The sequence below is a fragment of the Etheostoma spectabile genome, chromosome 18 (genome assembly GCF_008692095.1).
Source record: "Etheostoma spectabile isolate EspeVRDwgs_2016 chromosome 18, UIUC_Espe_1.0, whole genome shotgun sequence".
NCBI lineage: Eukaryota > Metazoa > Chordata > Actinopteri > Perciformes > Percidae > Etheostoma > Etheostoma spectabile.
In genome coordinates, this window is record NC_045750.1 from 2,354,612 (window position 1) to 2,369,240 (window position 14,629).

At 37.7% G+C, this 14,629-nt stretch overlaps 2 protein-coding genes and 1 long non-coding RNA gene across 6 annotated transcripts in view; 1 reads left to right on the forward strand and 2 right to left on the reverse strand.

Annotated features, from left to right (window-relative positions):
* The window catches only part of mpv17 (mitochondrial inner membrane protein MPV17), a 29,599-nt gene extending 20,420 nt beyond the window's left edge, over positions 1 to 9,179 (reverse strand). The window contains exons 1-2 of one of the 2 annotated variants that reach the window (XM_032543076.1): positions 9,087 to 9,179; positions 8,248 to 8,327 (exon numbers count right to left, since the gene is read on the reverse strand). In XM_032543076.1, coding sequence (XP_032398967.1) covers positions 8,248 to 8,320 — 73 coding nt within the window. In that variant the 5' untranslated portion in view covers positions 8,321 to 8,327; positions 9,087 to 9,179. Of the gene's footprint in view, positions 1 to 8,247; positions 8,348 to 9,086 lie in introns of both variants that reach the window. The other variant, XM_032543077.1, reaches the window with a different exon arrangement.
* The window catches only part of LOC116706321 (uncharacterized), a 15,379-nt gene continuing 3,010 nt past the window's right edge, over positions 2,261 to 14,629 (forward strand). The window contains exon 1 of the long non-coding RNA XR_004336203.1: positions 2,261 to 2,271. This is a non-coding gene — a long non-coding RNA (uncharacterized LOC116706321). The remainder of the gene's footprint in view (positions 2,272 to 14,629) is intronic.
* si:ch211-243j20.2 (uridine-cytidine kinase-like 1) overlaps positions 12,859 to 14,629 on the reverse strand; it is a 27,460-nt gene continuing 25,689 nt past the window's right edge. For 2 of the 3 annotated variants that reach the window (XM_032543074.1, XM_032543075.1), the window contains exon 15: positions 13,047 to 13,297. In XM_032543074.1, the coding sequence (XP_032398965.1) occupies positions 13,221 to 13,297 (77 nt within the window). In that variant the 3' untranslated portion in view covers positions 13,047 to 13,220. Of the gene's footprint in view, positions 13,298 to 14,629 lie in introns of all 3 variants that reach the window. The other variant, XM_032543073.1, reaches the window with a different exon arrangement.

The window sequence follows — 14,629 nt, forward strand, 5'->3', positions numbered from 1 at the left end:
GAGTTTTTTCAACTTTTCAAGCTTTTTTTTTTTTTTTTCGGCATCCCGCGGTTCTCACCACCGCAGCTTAAAGCACTAACTAGCTAAACACTAACTAAGCTTAAAGCACTTCCCACCTTCAATGAGTGGGAGGACTGGCATTTTCGCGCCAATTTGGTGTGAACAGCCTTCTCATCAATCCTGTGATGCAAGCAGAGGAGGAAGGACAGACATGGCGAGAGACGACTCAAGGCAACAGGCCTTTATAACAAAACGAGACATCTGTTTTGGATTCATCTTTTCAAGCCCTGTTATTAAATGTGACATGTGGCACGGCTGCCATGGTTTGCTGGGCGTTACGCCTCTTTATACTCACGGCTACCGAAAACACCCCTGCGTATCCTCGCTCATAGCTCCTCCAGCAAGCCGCCTCTCTTTGCGTTTAGATGAAGACTTGTTAAAGATGGCACACAGAGATCAATTTCTTGGTCACAGGCAGAATTGAGGCGATGAGAGGCACAAAATGGAGAAATAAGAAGAACCAAAATTAGTTTTTTTCTGCTTGTTGTCAGCATTACTGACAATGTTCCATGTGAGCTGATAATTTAATAGACCAGGAGATCAATGTGTTAAAACCCAACTACAGCACTTGTGTTAACATGAGACATGTCCTGTAATTCAAATTGAATCAAAGTCTCAGTAGCATTTAATTGTGAACTGCTTTCTGGATGTAATACGAAACTGACCCGTATGGGATGCGATTTTTGCTTTTTTGTGTTTTTATTTAATTATTATATAACAGGGATTCTGCATATTTGTTTTGCATTACATCGCAGCCATTTAATCAAGTTTCCTTGTTGTATTAATTATTAAAACTGAAATTCTGCAGACACAGTCACTGTCCCGATCATTTCGGTTTAACACCAGGTTTATTTTGACAATGCTCTTATTCTCGGACAGTTTAACACAGGTCTAACTATCATTAATAATCACTGCGTTACTTTTAAGTGCTCCAAGGTCGCACAGTACTCCGATCTTTTACTGAGAAAAATAGTAATATCATGTAAAAATGCCTGCATTAAAAATCTCCAGTAAAAGTACAACACTTCAATTAAAGTACCAAAATAAAAGTACTCATTATTGTAATCCGGTTATTATATTACCGGATTATATTCAATTAGTTAATTACTTAAATGTTGAAGATGGTATTTACTGCAGGGTAGTTTAAACTATAAGAATACATCATAATTTACGAGTTGTTATATTTTTATTAAAATCTAAATCTGCAAATAACTAAGTGAAGTACGTATTAAGTAGCATAAAATGGAAATACTCAACTACAATACTATTATGAAATAGTAAACGTCCTACTTTCAGTACAGTACTTGAATGCAACATATTTATTAACGTTTTAATAGTTTCACCTGTTCGAGGTCTACATAACACTTTATTCAACTGTAATTAACTGTCCGTCGACTACGGTCTCTGATCTGTACTGTATGACAACAATTTAATCTTTATGTAGAGCTGGTTACTTGATGTGATTTACATTATGTATTTTGCAAAATATTTGCAACGTGCAGACTGATTAATCTTTTTCACGCCAGACATTTGCCATAGCCGTAAAAACAAAGATTTAACTAACACTAATAGTGGTTCACTTGTATTAGGGGGGGAGGGGGGGTCACCAGACCCTCCCGTACGATACTTACGCCACGATACTATATTGCAATTTTAAACATATTGCAATATGTGCGATATTCTGCAATTTATAACCTTTTTTTTTCCCAACTTCTAATTGTTCCCAATTTCAAATGACGTCCCCAAAAGGAAACTTATCACATCTGTTTAATCTAAAAATATCCACATTTCTCTCTTTGTTCAGATATTGCTGCAAAAGGATTGTCAAGCAGCACAAACTGACCAACACATAATATATATTATATATATATAATAAAGATCAAAACTTGGCGTCGGTGTATCGATACAGTATTGCCACTGAAAGTATCGGGATACTATGCTGTATCGATTCCCCCACAACACACACACACACACACACCACACACACACACACACACACACACACACTCTTGTATGGAGGTGCTCTAAGCTGTGCACTGATGTAGCTAAATGGAATGCAGCCATTGTTACTGTTACTAATCACACCTGGTTCAGGTGGCGAACGTGTCCTTTTGTGAAATATTTGCTGGTTTTTTTTGTAATTTCCATTTCACTTGTACAGAATAAAGATATTGACTTAACTTGTAGATGTAGTTTGATGCTGTGATTTCTGTTTTGTACTGGGGTTTCCCGCCAGATGGCAGCAAACCGCCATTGGTGGTTGTTTACAGTGGAAGTGACGCACACGGCAGGTAAAATGCCGCCTTCCAGGCTGTAGGAAATACTTAATTTGTGAGCTATTCTTTAGGAAAAAGGCAAGGTAAGTGTAATTTTGTTTAGCTCTGTTTAGCTTGCACTTGTCATAATTATATTTTTAAATCAAAGATATTGACATCCCCTGACAATCGGTAACATCCTGATGCAACATCTTTAATTATTGATAAGAAGTTTTTGATTTAAAATGTTGACATTGCAGCATAATGTTTACATTTGGTTCACCACAAATTGTCTAAGAGTGTTTTAGCTCGAGTAATTCCTGTTATAATTTACAACGAAGTGAATGTGCCTGAATGAAACGTTAACATTTAATGGTAGAAGTAAGAATTTGGAGGTGATGCGGAGGCCCTGAAGGCCACCGCTCACGCTCATTCAGTGGAGCCAGGCCGTTCAGAACCGACCCGGGCTAATTACGAGCATGCAGCTACGTGTAATCCATAGTAACTTTACTGCAATATAGTGAGTATACTTAATTACGGTAATGTTGACATACATGCGTGATGGTTGTTTTTGAGTACGTAGCAGCTCCGTTGCCTTAACTTACAGTCGCATTTCTGAACAACCAATATCGTTAGAAGTTAGTTTTATTCTCAAGTTGTTAAGCCCTCGAGGTAGTTGGCTTTAAACGACCTGGTTAAACGCTGTTAACGCAATTAAGACGCGAACCGTATTACCGTAATTAAGACGCAACCGTAGTTAACGTAATTGGACGCAACCGCAAACTTTTGCCAGATTTATTTTAACCGTTAGCTTAGCTAGCCACATGAGACCAAATGCTAATTGACAATTCAAAGTTTCTTTGGGTTGTTTGGATCTACGTATCTGTCGCATCCTTATTTACACTTTTATCTAAATTAGCCAAAGCCTTCTTTTCACTCGCGCTTTAATAAGTCACAGAGAAAGACAAAGGCAAAACCAACCACTTTTAGTATAATTTCCAGCAGTTTATGGCTAAAACGTTTGAATATTGACTCTTAAGTGTAGATAAACACTGGTCCGACAACATGTGAAGGCTACTTGGCCAGCTAACGCTAATAGAACATAAACAAGCCGGATTTGACATAACGTCGCTTATTAGCAGGTCGCTTGATTTGAGTCACGTTGCCTACCTGCCGCTGGAAGGGCGGCTCGGTCAGTTACAAAATCACATTTCGCAGTGTCTCTTTTTTTCTCTGAGGTTCCTGTTTGTCTTGCCAGAGGGAAATGGCGAGCCTGTGGAGATCCTACCAAGTGTTGATGACCAAACGCCCCTGGACGGTGCAGTTAGTGACTGCTGGTAAGAATAATTTTTTTTTACACACTTAACAACTGCAGGTCCAAGAAATGTCCAATCAAGTTTTTAATTAAAGCCAATAGGTGCAGAAATGGTATTTCTTGCTGTTAATTCATATTTTGGCTTAACCCTCATGTTGTCCTTCGGTCAAATTGACCCATTTTCCTACATCAATCTCTTTTTAACTACCCACTTGTAAGTCCCCAAAATACATGATTGATTCCACACAACGCTCTTTGACACTTTCATTAATTTTGGGGCTCTTATTCAATTTTTTATAGCATTTGAAAAAAGAATTGAAGTGTTTTCCGCATTGATGGAAGTAAAAAGTTGAGTAAAAGTTGACATTTCCAGCCTGTGATTATCCATCAACATCCATTCCTGTAATTTTAGTCTCAATAATTCAATTTCCTTTTCTTTTCTAACTCAAACATTAGGTATAATTTCCTAAAAATGAGTTTTATTCCATAAATTCCAAATAACTGTGAAACTGAAGTTAATAATGTTCATAGTGTTGAAAACGTCAAAAAAAGTTAAAACATTGAATAAAACCATCACTAAAGTTTGGATTTTCAATTTTGACGGGAAGACAACACAAGGTTAAGTTTGATTGAGTGTTAGTGATGACTAAAACAGGAGGTTTAACAAGTTAACTCCTGGTCCCCTCTCATGACCTTTGCTCCAGACTAAAGAACCTCAGAGTCAACAGAGAGAGGGCTGCGAACCCAGTGACCATGGGTTGTACTTGTTGAATCTTCCTTGTCCCTGTCAGCTTTTTTTGAGGCTGAGCCGCACTAAGCAGCAACAATTAAAATCGTATGTAAAGTGGCTGGTAAGAACTAATTTATAGGTGAAAATACAAAAAATCATGTCAGGACTTCCTGGTTTTTCTCCTCCTTTAAAGTGAATTTTTGGGATATTTTAGACTGTTTGTCAGGCAAAAATAACCAATAACAAACCTATTATTAAATATAGTTACCATATGTAGGCTGTGAGATACAAACCACAATGAAACCTACATGCAATCAGAATAATTAGAGATGGCGCTTTAATTGCATCACAATCCTACACAGTAACTTTAAGTTGTCACCACTTAAAGAGTAAAAGATGAATCCGTTAACAATAAAAAATACCACATTGCATTAGTAAAACTGCAGCTACTTTTACCGTATTTCAGGCAGTTTCCTGTGGGGAACACTTTCAAAAGTTTTGAAAAACGGACAAAACTGTAAGAACAAGTTAAAAATGTTGTCTCAAAAGTGTTGAAAAGGACAAAACTGTAAGAAAGTTAAAAACGTTGATCAAAAGTGTTGAAAACGTGACAAACGTAAGAAAAAGTTAAAAACATTGATCAAAAGTGTTGAAAGGGACAAAACGTTAAAAACGTTGATCAAAAGTGTTGAAAAACGGGACAAAACTGTTTAAAACATGTTGATCAAAAGTGTTGAAAACGGACAAAACTGTTAAAAATGTTGATCAAAGTGTTGAAAAGGACAAAATGAAGAAAGTTAAAAACGTTGATCAAAGGTTGAAAAGGGACAAACTGTAAAAAAGTTAAAAAACGTTGATCAAAAGTGTTGAAAAGGGACAAACTGTAAGAAAGTTAAAAACGTGATCATAATTGTTGAAAAAGGGACAAAACTAAGAAAAAGTTAAAACGTTACATAAGTGTTAAAAGGACAAAACTGTAAAAGACAAACTGTAAAGAAAAAAGTTGATCAAAAGCATCAACAAGTGTTGATTTTTATTTTGCCAGGAAGACGACCCAAGGGTTAACATGTGCTTCAGATCTGTGTAGTAGAGTTAAACCTCCACTAGATGGAGACGTTGCTCACAGTTGTCTATCACATCACCAGCCGGAGTCGTAAAGATGGAAGAATATAAAAATAAAAAACTTTTTTCTCTTGGTTTTTCTCTTGAATTCAAACAGATTTCACCCCTGCAATGTCACCTTTCTTTGTTCTGCCTGGTTAGTTTGGAGGGAAAAGGTCTCCCATGCCTGACATAAGCTTGGAAGGGGCGGGGTTTAGTGGTGATTGACAGTCCCTACAGGTCTGGTAGAAACCTGATATGTCACTATTACGTCTAGCGCACACGCAGAAGGTACGCTCAAATCGGGTCACTGTGGTGTGATCCGGGCACTTTATGGACCAGCTGGGGGGCAGACTGCCGACGTGTGTGTGTGTGTGTGTGTGTGTGTGTGTGTGTGTGTGTGTGTGTGTGTGTGTGTGTGTGTGTGTGTGTGTGTGTGTGTGTGTGTGTGTGTGTGTGTGTTGTGTGTGTGTGTGTGTGTGTGTGTGTGTCTGATCCCCCGAGCTGGTCCATAAAGTGCCCGGATCACACCACAGTGACCCCGATTTGAGCGTACCTTCTGCGTGTGCGCTAGACGTAATAGTGACATATCAGGTTTCTACCAGACCTGTAGGGACTGTCAATCACCACTAAACCCCGCCCCTTTCCAAGCTTATGTCAGGCATGGGAGACCTTTTCCCTCCAAACTAACCAGGCAGAACAAAGAAAGGAGTGACATTGCAGGGTGAAATCCTGTTTGAATTCAAGAGAAAACCCCAAGAGAAAAAAGTTTTTTTATTTATTTATATTCTTCCATCTTTACGACTCCTGGCTGGTGATGTGATAGACAACTGTGAGCAACGTCTCCATCTAGTGGAGGTTTAACTCTACTACACAGATCCTGAAGCACATGTTAACCCTTGGGTCGTCTTCCTGTCAAAATTAAAAATCAACACTTGTTGATGCTTTTGATCAACTTTTTTAACTTTCTTACAGTTTTGTCCCTTTTTTCTTACAGTTTTGTCCCTTTTTCAACACTTATGATCAACGTTTTTAACTTGTTCTTACAGTTTTGTCCCTTTTTTCAACACTTTTGATCAACATTTTTAACAGTTTTGTCCCTTTTCAACACTTTTGATCAACGTTTTTAACAGTTTTGTCCCTTTTCAACACTTTTGATCAACGTTTTTAACAGTTTGTCCCTTTTCAAACACTTTTGATCACGTTAACAGTTTTGTCCCGTGTTTTAAACATTTTGATCAAAATTTTTAACAGTTTGTCCTTTCAACACTTTGATCAATGTTTTTAACTTTCTTACAGTTTTGTCCCTTTTCAACACTTTTGATCAACGTTTTTAACTTTCTTACAGTTTTGTCCCTTTTCAACACTTTTGATCAACATTTTTAACAGTTTTGTCCCTTTTCAACACTTTTGATCAATGTTTTTAACTTTCTTACAGTTTTGTCCCTTTTCAACACTTTTGATCAACGTTTTTAACTTTCTTACAGTTTTGTCCCTTTTCAACACTTTTGATCAACATTTTTAACTTGTTCTTACAGTTTTGTCCCGTTTTTCAACACTTTTGAAAGTGTTCCCCACAGGAAACTGCCTGAACTATCGGTAAAAGTAGCTGCAGTTTCTACTAATGCAATGTGGTATTTTTTATTGTTAACGGATTCATCTTTTACTCTTTAAGTGTGACAACTTAAAGTTACTGTGTAGGATTGTGATGCAATTAAAGCGCCATCTCTAATTATTCTGATTGCATGTAGGTTTCATTGTGTTTTGTATCTCACAGCCTACATATGGTAACTATATTTAATAATAGGCTTCTTGTTATTGATTATTTTTGCCTGACAAACAGTCTAAAATATCCCAAAACATTCACTTTACAAGGAGGAGAAAAACCAGGAAGTCCTGACATTTGATTTTTGTATTTTCACCATATAAATTAGTTCTTACCAGCCACTTTACATACTGATTATTTAATTGTTGCATGCTTAGTGCGGCTCAGCCTCAAAAAAAGCTGACAGGGACAAGGAAGATTCAACAAGTACAACCCATGGTCACTGGGTTCGCAGCCCTCTCTCTGTTGACTCTGAGGTTCTCTAGTCTGGAGCAAAGGTCATGAGATGGGACCAGGAGTTGAACTTGTTAAACCTCCTGTTTTAGTCATCACTAACACTCAATCAAACTTAACCCTTGTGTTGTCTTCCCGTCAAAATTGAAAATCCAAACTTTAGTTGATGGTTTTTAATCAATGTTTTAACTTTTTTTGACGTTTTCAACACTATGTAACATTATTAACTTCAGTTTCACAGTTATTTTGGAATTTATGGTCAATAAACCTCATTTTTAGGAAATTATACCTAATGTTTGAGTTAGAAAAGCAGAAATTATGAATTATTGAGACTAAAATTACAGGAATGGATGTTGATGGATAATCACAGGCTGGAATATGTCAACTTTTACTCAACTTTTTACTTCCATCAATTGCGAAAACACTTCAATTTCTTTTTTCAAATGCTATAAAAATTGAATAAGACGCCCCAAAATTAATGAAAGTGTCAAAGAGCGTTGTGTGGAATCAATCATGTTATTTTGGGGACTTACAAGTGGGTAGTTAAAAAGAAGATTGATGTAGGAAAATGGGTCAATTTGACCGAAGGACAACATGAGGGTTAAGCCAAAATATGAATTCAACAGCAAGAAATACCATTTCTGCACCTATTGGCTTTAATTAAAAACTTGATTTGGACATTTCTTGGACCTGCAGTTGTTAAGTGTGTAAAAAAAATTATTCTTACCAGCAGTCACTAACTGCACCGTCCAGGGGCGTTTGGTCATCAACACTTGGTAGGATCTCCACAGGCTCGCCATTCTCCCTCTGGCAAGACAAACAGGAACCTCAGAGAAAAAAAGAGACACTGCGAAATGTGATTTTGTAACTGACCGAGCCGCCCTTCCCAGCGGCAGGTAGGCAACGTGACTCAAATCAAGCGACCCTGCTAATAAGCGACGTTATGTCAACTCCGGCTTGTATTATGTTCTTATTAGCGTTAGCTGGCCAAGTAGCCTTCACATGTTGTCGGACCAGTGTTTATCTACACTTAAGAGTCAATATTCAAACGTTTTAGCCATAAACTGCTGGAAATTATACTAAAAAAGTGGTTGGTTTTAGCCTTTGTCTTTCTCTGTGACTTATGTTAAAGCCGAGTTGAAAAGAAGGCTTTGGCTAATTTAGATAAAAGTGTAAATAAGGATGCGACAGATACGTAGATTCACAAACAACCCAAAGAAACTTTGAATTGTCAAATTAGCATTTGGGTCTCATGTGGCTAGCTAAGCTAACGGTTAAAATAAATCCTGGCAAAAAGTTTGCGGTTGCGTCCTAATTACGTTAACTACGGTTGCGTCTTAATTACGGTAATTACGGTTCGCGTCTTAATTGCGTTAACAGCGTTTAACCAGGTCGTTTAAAGCCAACTACCTCGAGGGCTTAACAACTTGAGAATAAAACTAACTTCTAACGATATTGGTTGTTCAGAAATGCGACTGTAAGTTAAGGCAACGGAGCTGCTACGTACTCAAAAACAACCATCAACGCATGTATGTCAACATTACCGTATATTAATAGTATACTCACTATATTGCAGTAAAGTTACTATGGATTACACGTAGCTGCATGCTCGTTAATTAGCCCGGGTCGGTTCTGAACGGCCTGGCTCCACTGAATGACTGGCGGTGATGCCTTCAGGGCCTCCGCATCACCTCCAAATTCTTACTTCTACCATTAAATGTTTAACGTTTCATTCAGGCACATTCACTTCGTTGTAAATTATAACAGGAATTACTCGAGCTAAAACACTCTTAGACAATTTGTGGTGAACCAAATGTAAACATTATGCTGCAATGTCAACATTTTAAATCAAAAACTTCTTATCCAATAATTAAAGATGTTGCATCAGGATGTTACCGATTAGTCAGGGGATGTCAATATCTTTGATTTATTTAAAAATATAATTATTGACAAGTGCAAGCTAAACAGAGCTAAACAAAATTACACTTACCTTGCCTTTTTCCTAAATGAATAGCTCACAAATTAAGTATTTCCTACAGCCCTGGAAGGCGGCATTTTACCTGCCGTGTGCGTCACTTCCACTGTAAACAACCACCAATGGCGGTTTGCTGCCATCTGGCGGGAAACCCCAGTACAAAACAGAAATCACAGCATCAAACTACATCTACAAGTTAAGTCAATATCTTTATTCTGTACAAGTGAAATGGAAATTACAAAACAAAACCAGCAAATTATTCTCACAAAAGGACACGTTCGCCACCTGAACCAGGTGTGATTAGTAACAGTAACAATGGCTGCATTCCATTTAGCTACATCAGTGCACAGCTTAGAGCACCTCCATACAAGAGTGTGTGTGTGTGTGTGTGTGTGTGTGTGTGTGTGTGTGTGTGTGTGTGGGGGAATCGATACAGCATAGTATCCCGATACTTTCAGTGGCAATACTGTATCGATACACCGACGCCAAGTTTTGATCTTTTATTATATATTATATAATATTATATATATATGTGTTGGTCAGTTTGTCTGCTTGACAATCTCATTTTGCAGCAATATCTGAACAAAGAGAGAAATGTGTATATTTTTTAGATTAAACAGATGTTGATAAGTTTCCTTTTGGGGACGTCATTTGAAATTGGGAACAATTAGAAGTTGGGAAAAAAAAGGTTATAAATTGCAGAATATCGCACAATATTGCAATATGTTTAAAATTGCAATTATATCGTATCGTGGCGTAAGTATCGTATCGGGAGGCGTCTGGTGACCCCCCCTCCCCCCCTTAATACAAGTGAACCACTATTAGTGTTAGTTAAATCTTTGTTTTTACGGCTATGGCAAATGTCTGGCGTGAAAAAGATTAATCAGTCTGCACGTTGCAAATATTTTGCAAAATACATTAATGTAAATCACATCAAGTAACCAGCTTCTACATAAAGATTAAATTGTTGTCATACAGTACAGATCAGAGACCGTAGTCGACGTTACAGTTAATTACAGTTGAATTAAAGTGTTACTGTAGACCTCTGAACAGGTGAAACTATTAACACTGTTAATAAATATGTTGCATTCAAGTACTGTACTGAAAGTAGGACGTTTACTATTTCATAATAGTATTTGTAGTTGAGTATTTCCATTTTATGCTACTTAATACGTCTACTTCACTTTAGTTATTTTGCAGATTTAGATTTTAATAAAAATATAATCAACTCGTAAATTATGATGTATTCTTATAGTTTAAACTACCCTGCAGTAAATACCATCTTCAACATTTAAGTAATTAACTAATTGAATTATAATCCGGTAATATAATAACCGGATTACAATAATGAGTACTTTTACTTTTGGTACTTTAATTGAAGTTTGTACTTTTACTGGAGATTTTTAATGCAGGCATTTTTACATTGATATTACTATTTTTCTCAGTAAAAGATCGGAGTACTGTGCGACCTTGGAGCACTTAAAAGTAACGCAGTGATTATTAATGATAGTTAGACCTGTGTTAAACTGTCCAGAGAATAAGAGCTATTGTCAAAATAAACCTGGTGTTAAACCGAAATGATCGGGACAGTGACTGTGTCTGCAGAATTTCAGTTTTAATAAATTAATACAACAAGGAAACTTGATTAAATGGCTGCGATGTAATGCAAAACAAATATGCAGAATCCCTGTTAATATAATAATTAAATAAAAACACAAAAAAGCAAAAATCGCATCCCATACGGGTCAGTTTCTGTATTACATCCAGAAAGCAGTTCACACATTAAATGCTACTGAGACTTTGATTCAATTTGAATATACAGGACATGTCTCATGTTAACACACGTGCTGTAGTTGGGTTTTTAACACATTGATCTCCTGGTCTATTAAATTATCAGCTCACATGTGAACATTGTCAGTAATGCTGACAACAAGCAGAAAAAAACTAATTTTGGTTCTTCTTATTTCTCCATTTTGTGCCTCCTCATCGCCTCAATCTTCCTGCCTGTGACCAAGAAATTGATCTCTGTGTGCCATCTTTAACAACGTCTCAATTCCTAAAACGCAAAGAGAGGCGGCTTGCTGGAGGAGCTATGAGCGAGGATACGCAGGTGAGTGTTTTCGGTAGCCGTGATGTATAAAAGAGGCGTAACGCCCAGCAAACCATGGCAGCCGTGCCACATGTCACATTTAATTAACAGGGCTTGAAAATGATGACTCCAAACAGATGTCTCGTTTTGTTAATTAAAGGCCTGTTGCCTTGAGTCGTCTCTCGCCATGTCTCGTCCTTTCCTCCTCTGCTTGCATCACAGGATTGATGAGAAGGCTGCGTTCACACCAAATTAGGCCGAAAATGCCAGTCCTCCCACTCATTTGAATGTGGGAAGTGCTTTTAAGCTAGTTAGTGCTTTTAAGCTAGTTAGTGCTTTTAAGCTGCGGTGGTGAGAACCGCAGGGAATGCCGAAAAAAAAAAAAAAAAAAAAAAAAAAAAAAAAAAAAAAAAGAACTTTGAAAAAGTTGAAAAAACTCAAAAGAGTTTGACTTATGTGCTAAGTTTTAAACTTGCTTTTAACTTAAAATTAAAAAAAAAAAAATCCTTTTTCTGAGTGCACAATTTCAAGTTTAACAGATAAAACACATATGACCAACAATATTTAACAGTTTCTTCTCAATTATCAGTTAGGCTTCTTGTTCAAGTATGAATCCTTTCAGTGAAAGTTGCCTGAGACCATCTCACAGCACAGACATCAGCAGAGCAAAGCAGCATCGCACTAATAACTTACATCAAGAAAAGTTCCCTTTTAAAGCCCAACTCTCGCCAAAATGCAACCTAGGGTCTTTTTGTGAATGTAATTTTGTTCAAAAGCATAATTAGGATGGAAGCGCCACTTTTAAGATTTATCGTATTATCGGAAAATCCAGGAGATGGAAACTAGGTTACATTTTGGTGAGACTTACGCTTTAAACACCCAATACTTGTCATAGACTTGTCTTAAAAGATGAGGCATTATTGTCTGTTTGTGTCAGGTCTTTGTGCAAAACAAAAGATTAGATGATTATTAATTAGTGTAGCAGGGAATCTATTGATCAAACACTATGAAGTACATCTTTTCATAACTGCTGTTAAACGTAGGGGTTAACACTGAGCAAAGCTCTAGTTAAATCTTCCCAAGGATTTATTTTCAATATTTGAAGGAAGATAAACTCACTGTGCAAAATCCTGAAACAAACTCAAAGTGTTTAAGGCTCTTTCCATTAAACTGACAGTACATGAATTCAAACATCAACACCGAAGCTTTAACCTGCAGCTTCAGCAACAACAAAAAACTTATTGTAATTATTTACATCATGATCAAGCATTTTTCTCAGTATGTAACATGTGTTTGCAGCAAATAGCCACACACCCTTTTTGAGATTGCAGTGGAATAATTACTAGGTGAAAAGGGGTCAAAGCCAACAACCCGCCTTCACTTTGACCCCTTTAAACTCTCTGTAAACTTGAATGGGGAATGGACTCAATACCTGCCCGGCACGCCTCGCTCTCACTGACCCAACAGTGAACTCCGTTCTGCTCATCTGGATAGGAAGCAGTTTATTACAGCATCACCTTGGTGGTCTGGAGGTTGTCGATCAGAGCAGCAAGGGGTGAAGGAGAGTCTTTTCCCCCGTTTTAATGGCTGTAAGCACTTCTGTAACAACCCTCCGCATCCCTGGTAGTTTCTCTCTTCAGAAGTCCATCCCTTCATCACTTTCACACCAGTCTGACGGAGCATCGGTGCCAAAGTAACGATCTCCAAAATTACCTTTGGAAACAAAACAAAGACAAATGGATAAAGGAAAAGTAAGTCAGAAAAAGACAGAGGGATGTTTTAGTGTTGTGTGTTCTCTCCTTTAGACTACACACGACTCAGGCCTGAAAACTGAAGTGGGATGCAAAACAAAAACGACCCCCCGTTGAGCCATCTTCACCTTTTCTTTCCACTTTTAGTTTCCTCAAACATTTCTTCTGCACAGGGAGTAAGAGAGTGGTGAATTAAATCCAAAGGCAATGAGTTTGCAGATCCAACTATTCTGACACATTTGATGAATTCTTTATAGTTTATTTGCAAGATTTCAAACCACATGCGGCTGGATCAAGTCACCAACTATTATTTCACATTACGCATGTCCAGAGCTTATGCTGCTACAGCTGTTCGGAGTCATGTTTCTGTTGCTTTTAATCCCAGAGTCTGTATGAAATGTACCAGCTTGTTGTTAGCTCAGGCTAGGGTGGACGTTGTGTTACGTGTGCTGCCCCAGCCCACAGCAGACGAGGGGAGTTGACACATCATACTGCGGTGAACCAGAGGGCGGAGCCATGTCTGTAGTTCTGTTACTGGAATACAGTACAGTCTACAAAAAAGTTGGATTTGGATTGTTTGTTTATTTAATATTTCTGAACGGACTGTTAACGTCTGTGAGATAAAAAAAAAAAAAAAACTTTGAAGATGCAACCTGCTGAACACACAAATTATGTTTTTATTTTTAAAGATTTTTTGGGGGATTTTTCGCCTTTAATTTTTGACAGGACAGTTAGGTGAAGGGGGGGGGGGGCAGGAAATCATCACAGGTCAGATTCAAACCCTGGACCTCTGTGTTGAGGCATAAACCTCGAAGTACATGTACACCTGCTCTACCACTGAACCAACCTGGCCACATGTTTTCATTTTAATAAGCAGACATTTAGTCAAAGCAGGTGTTTTTATTCAGCCATCAGTTGAAAAGTTTCACACATTTTCTTTCCAGATGTGCAGCATGATGAGCAGCTTAACCCCACAGACAGCAGCAATGCAATTTAGTTTTGATTTAACATTTAATACCTCACCCACTGAGAGATCCATAAATCCCTTTTTCTTATGGTCTTTCACTGGCTGCCAATAAGAAGGTAATACGATTCATAAAGCTTTTCATAAAGCTTGGCGCTGGCTGGCTCTTGCATGCATAACTGAGCCGTTGAGCTCCTACAACACTGCAAGGTCAGTTAGGTCCTCCGAGACATTAAACCAGATATGAAGACGGTGTCTTTACTGTTCAGAACACCACTCTGGAAACACCTTGCATGTCAAATAAGTCTGTTAAAAAAGTTTTTGCAACAC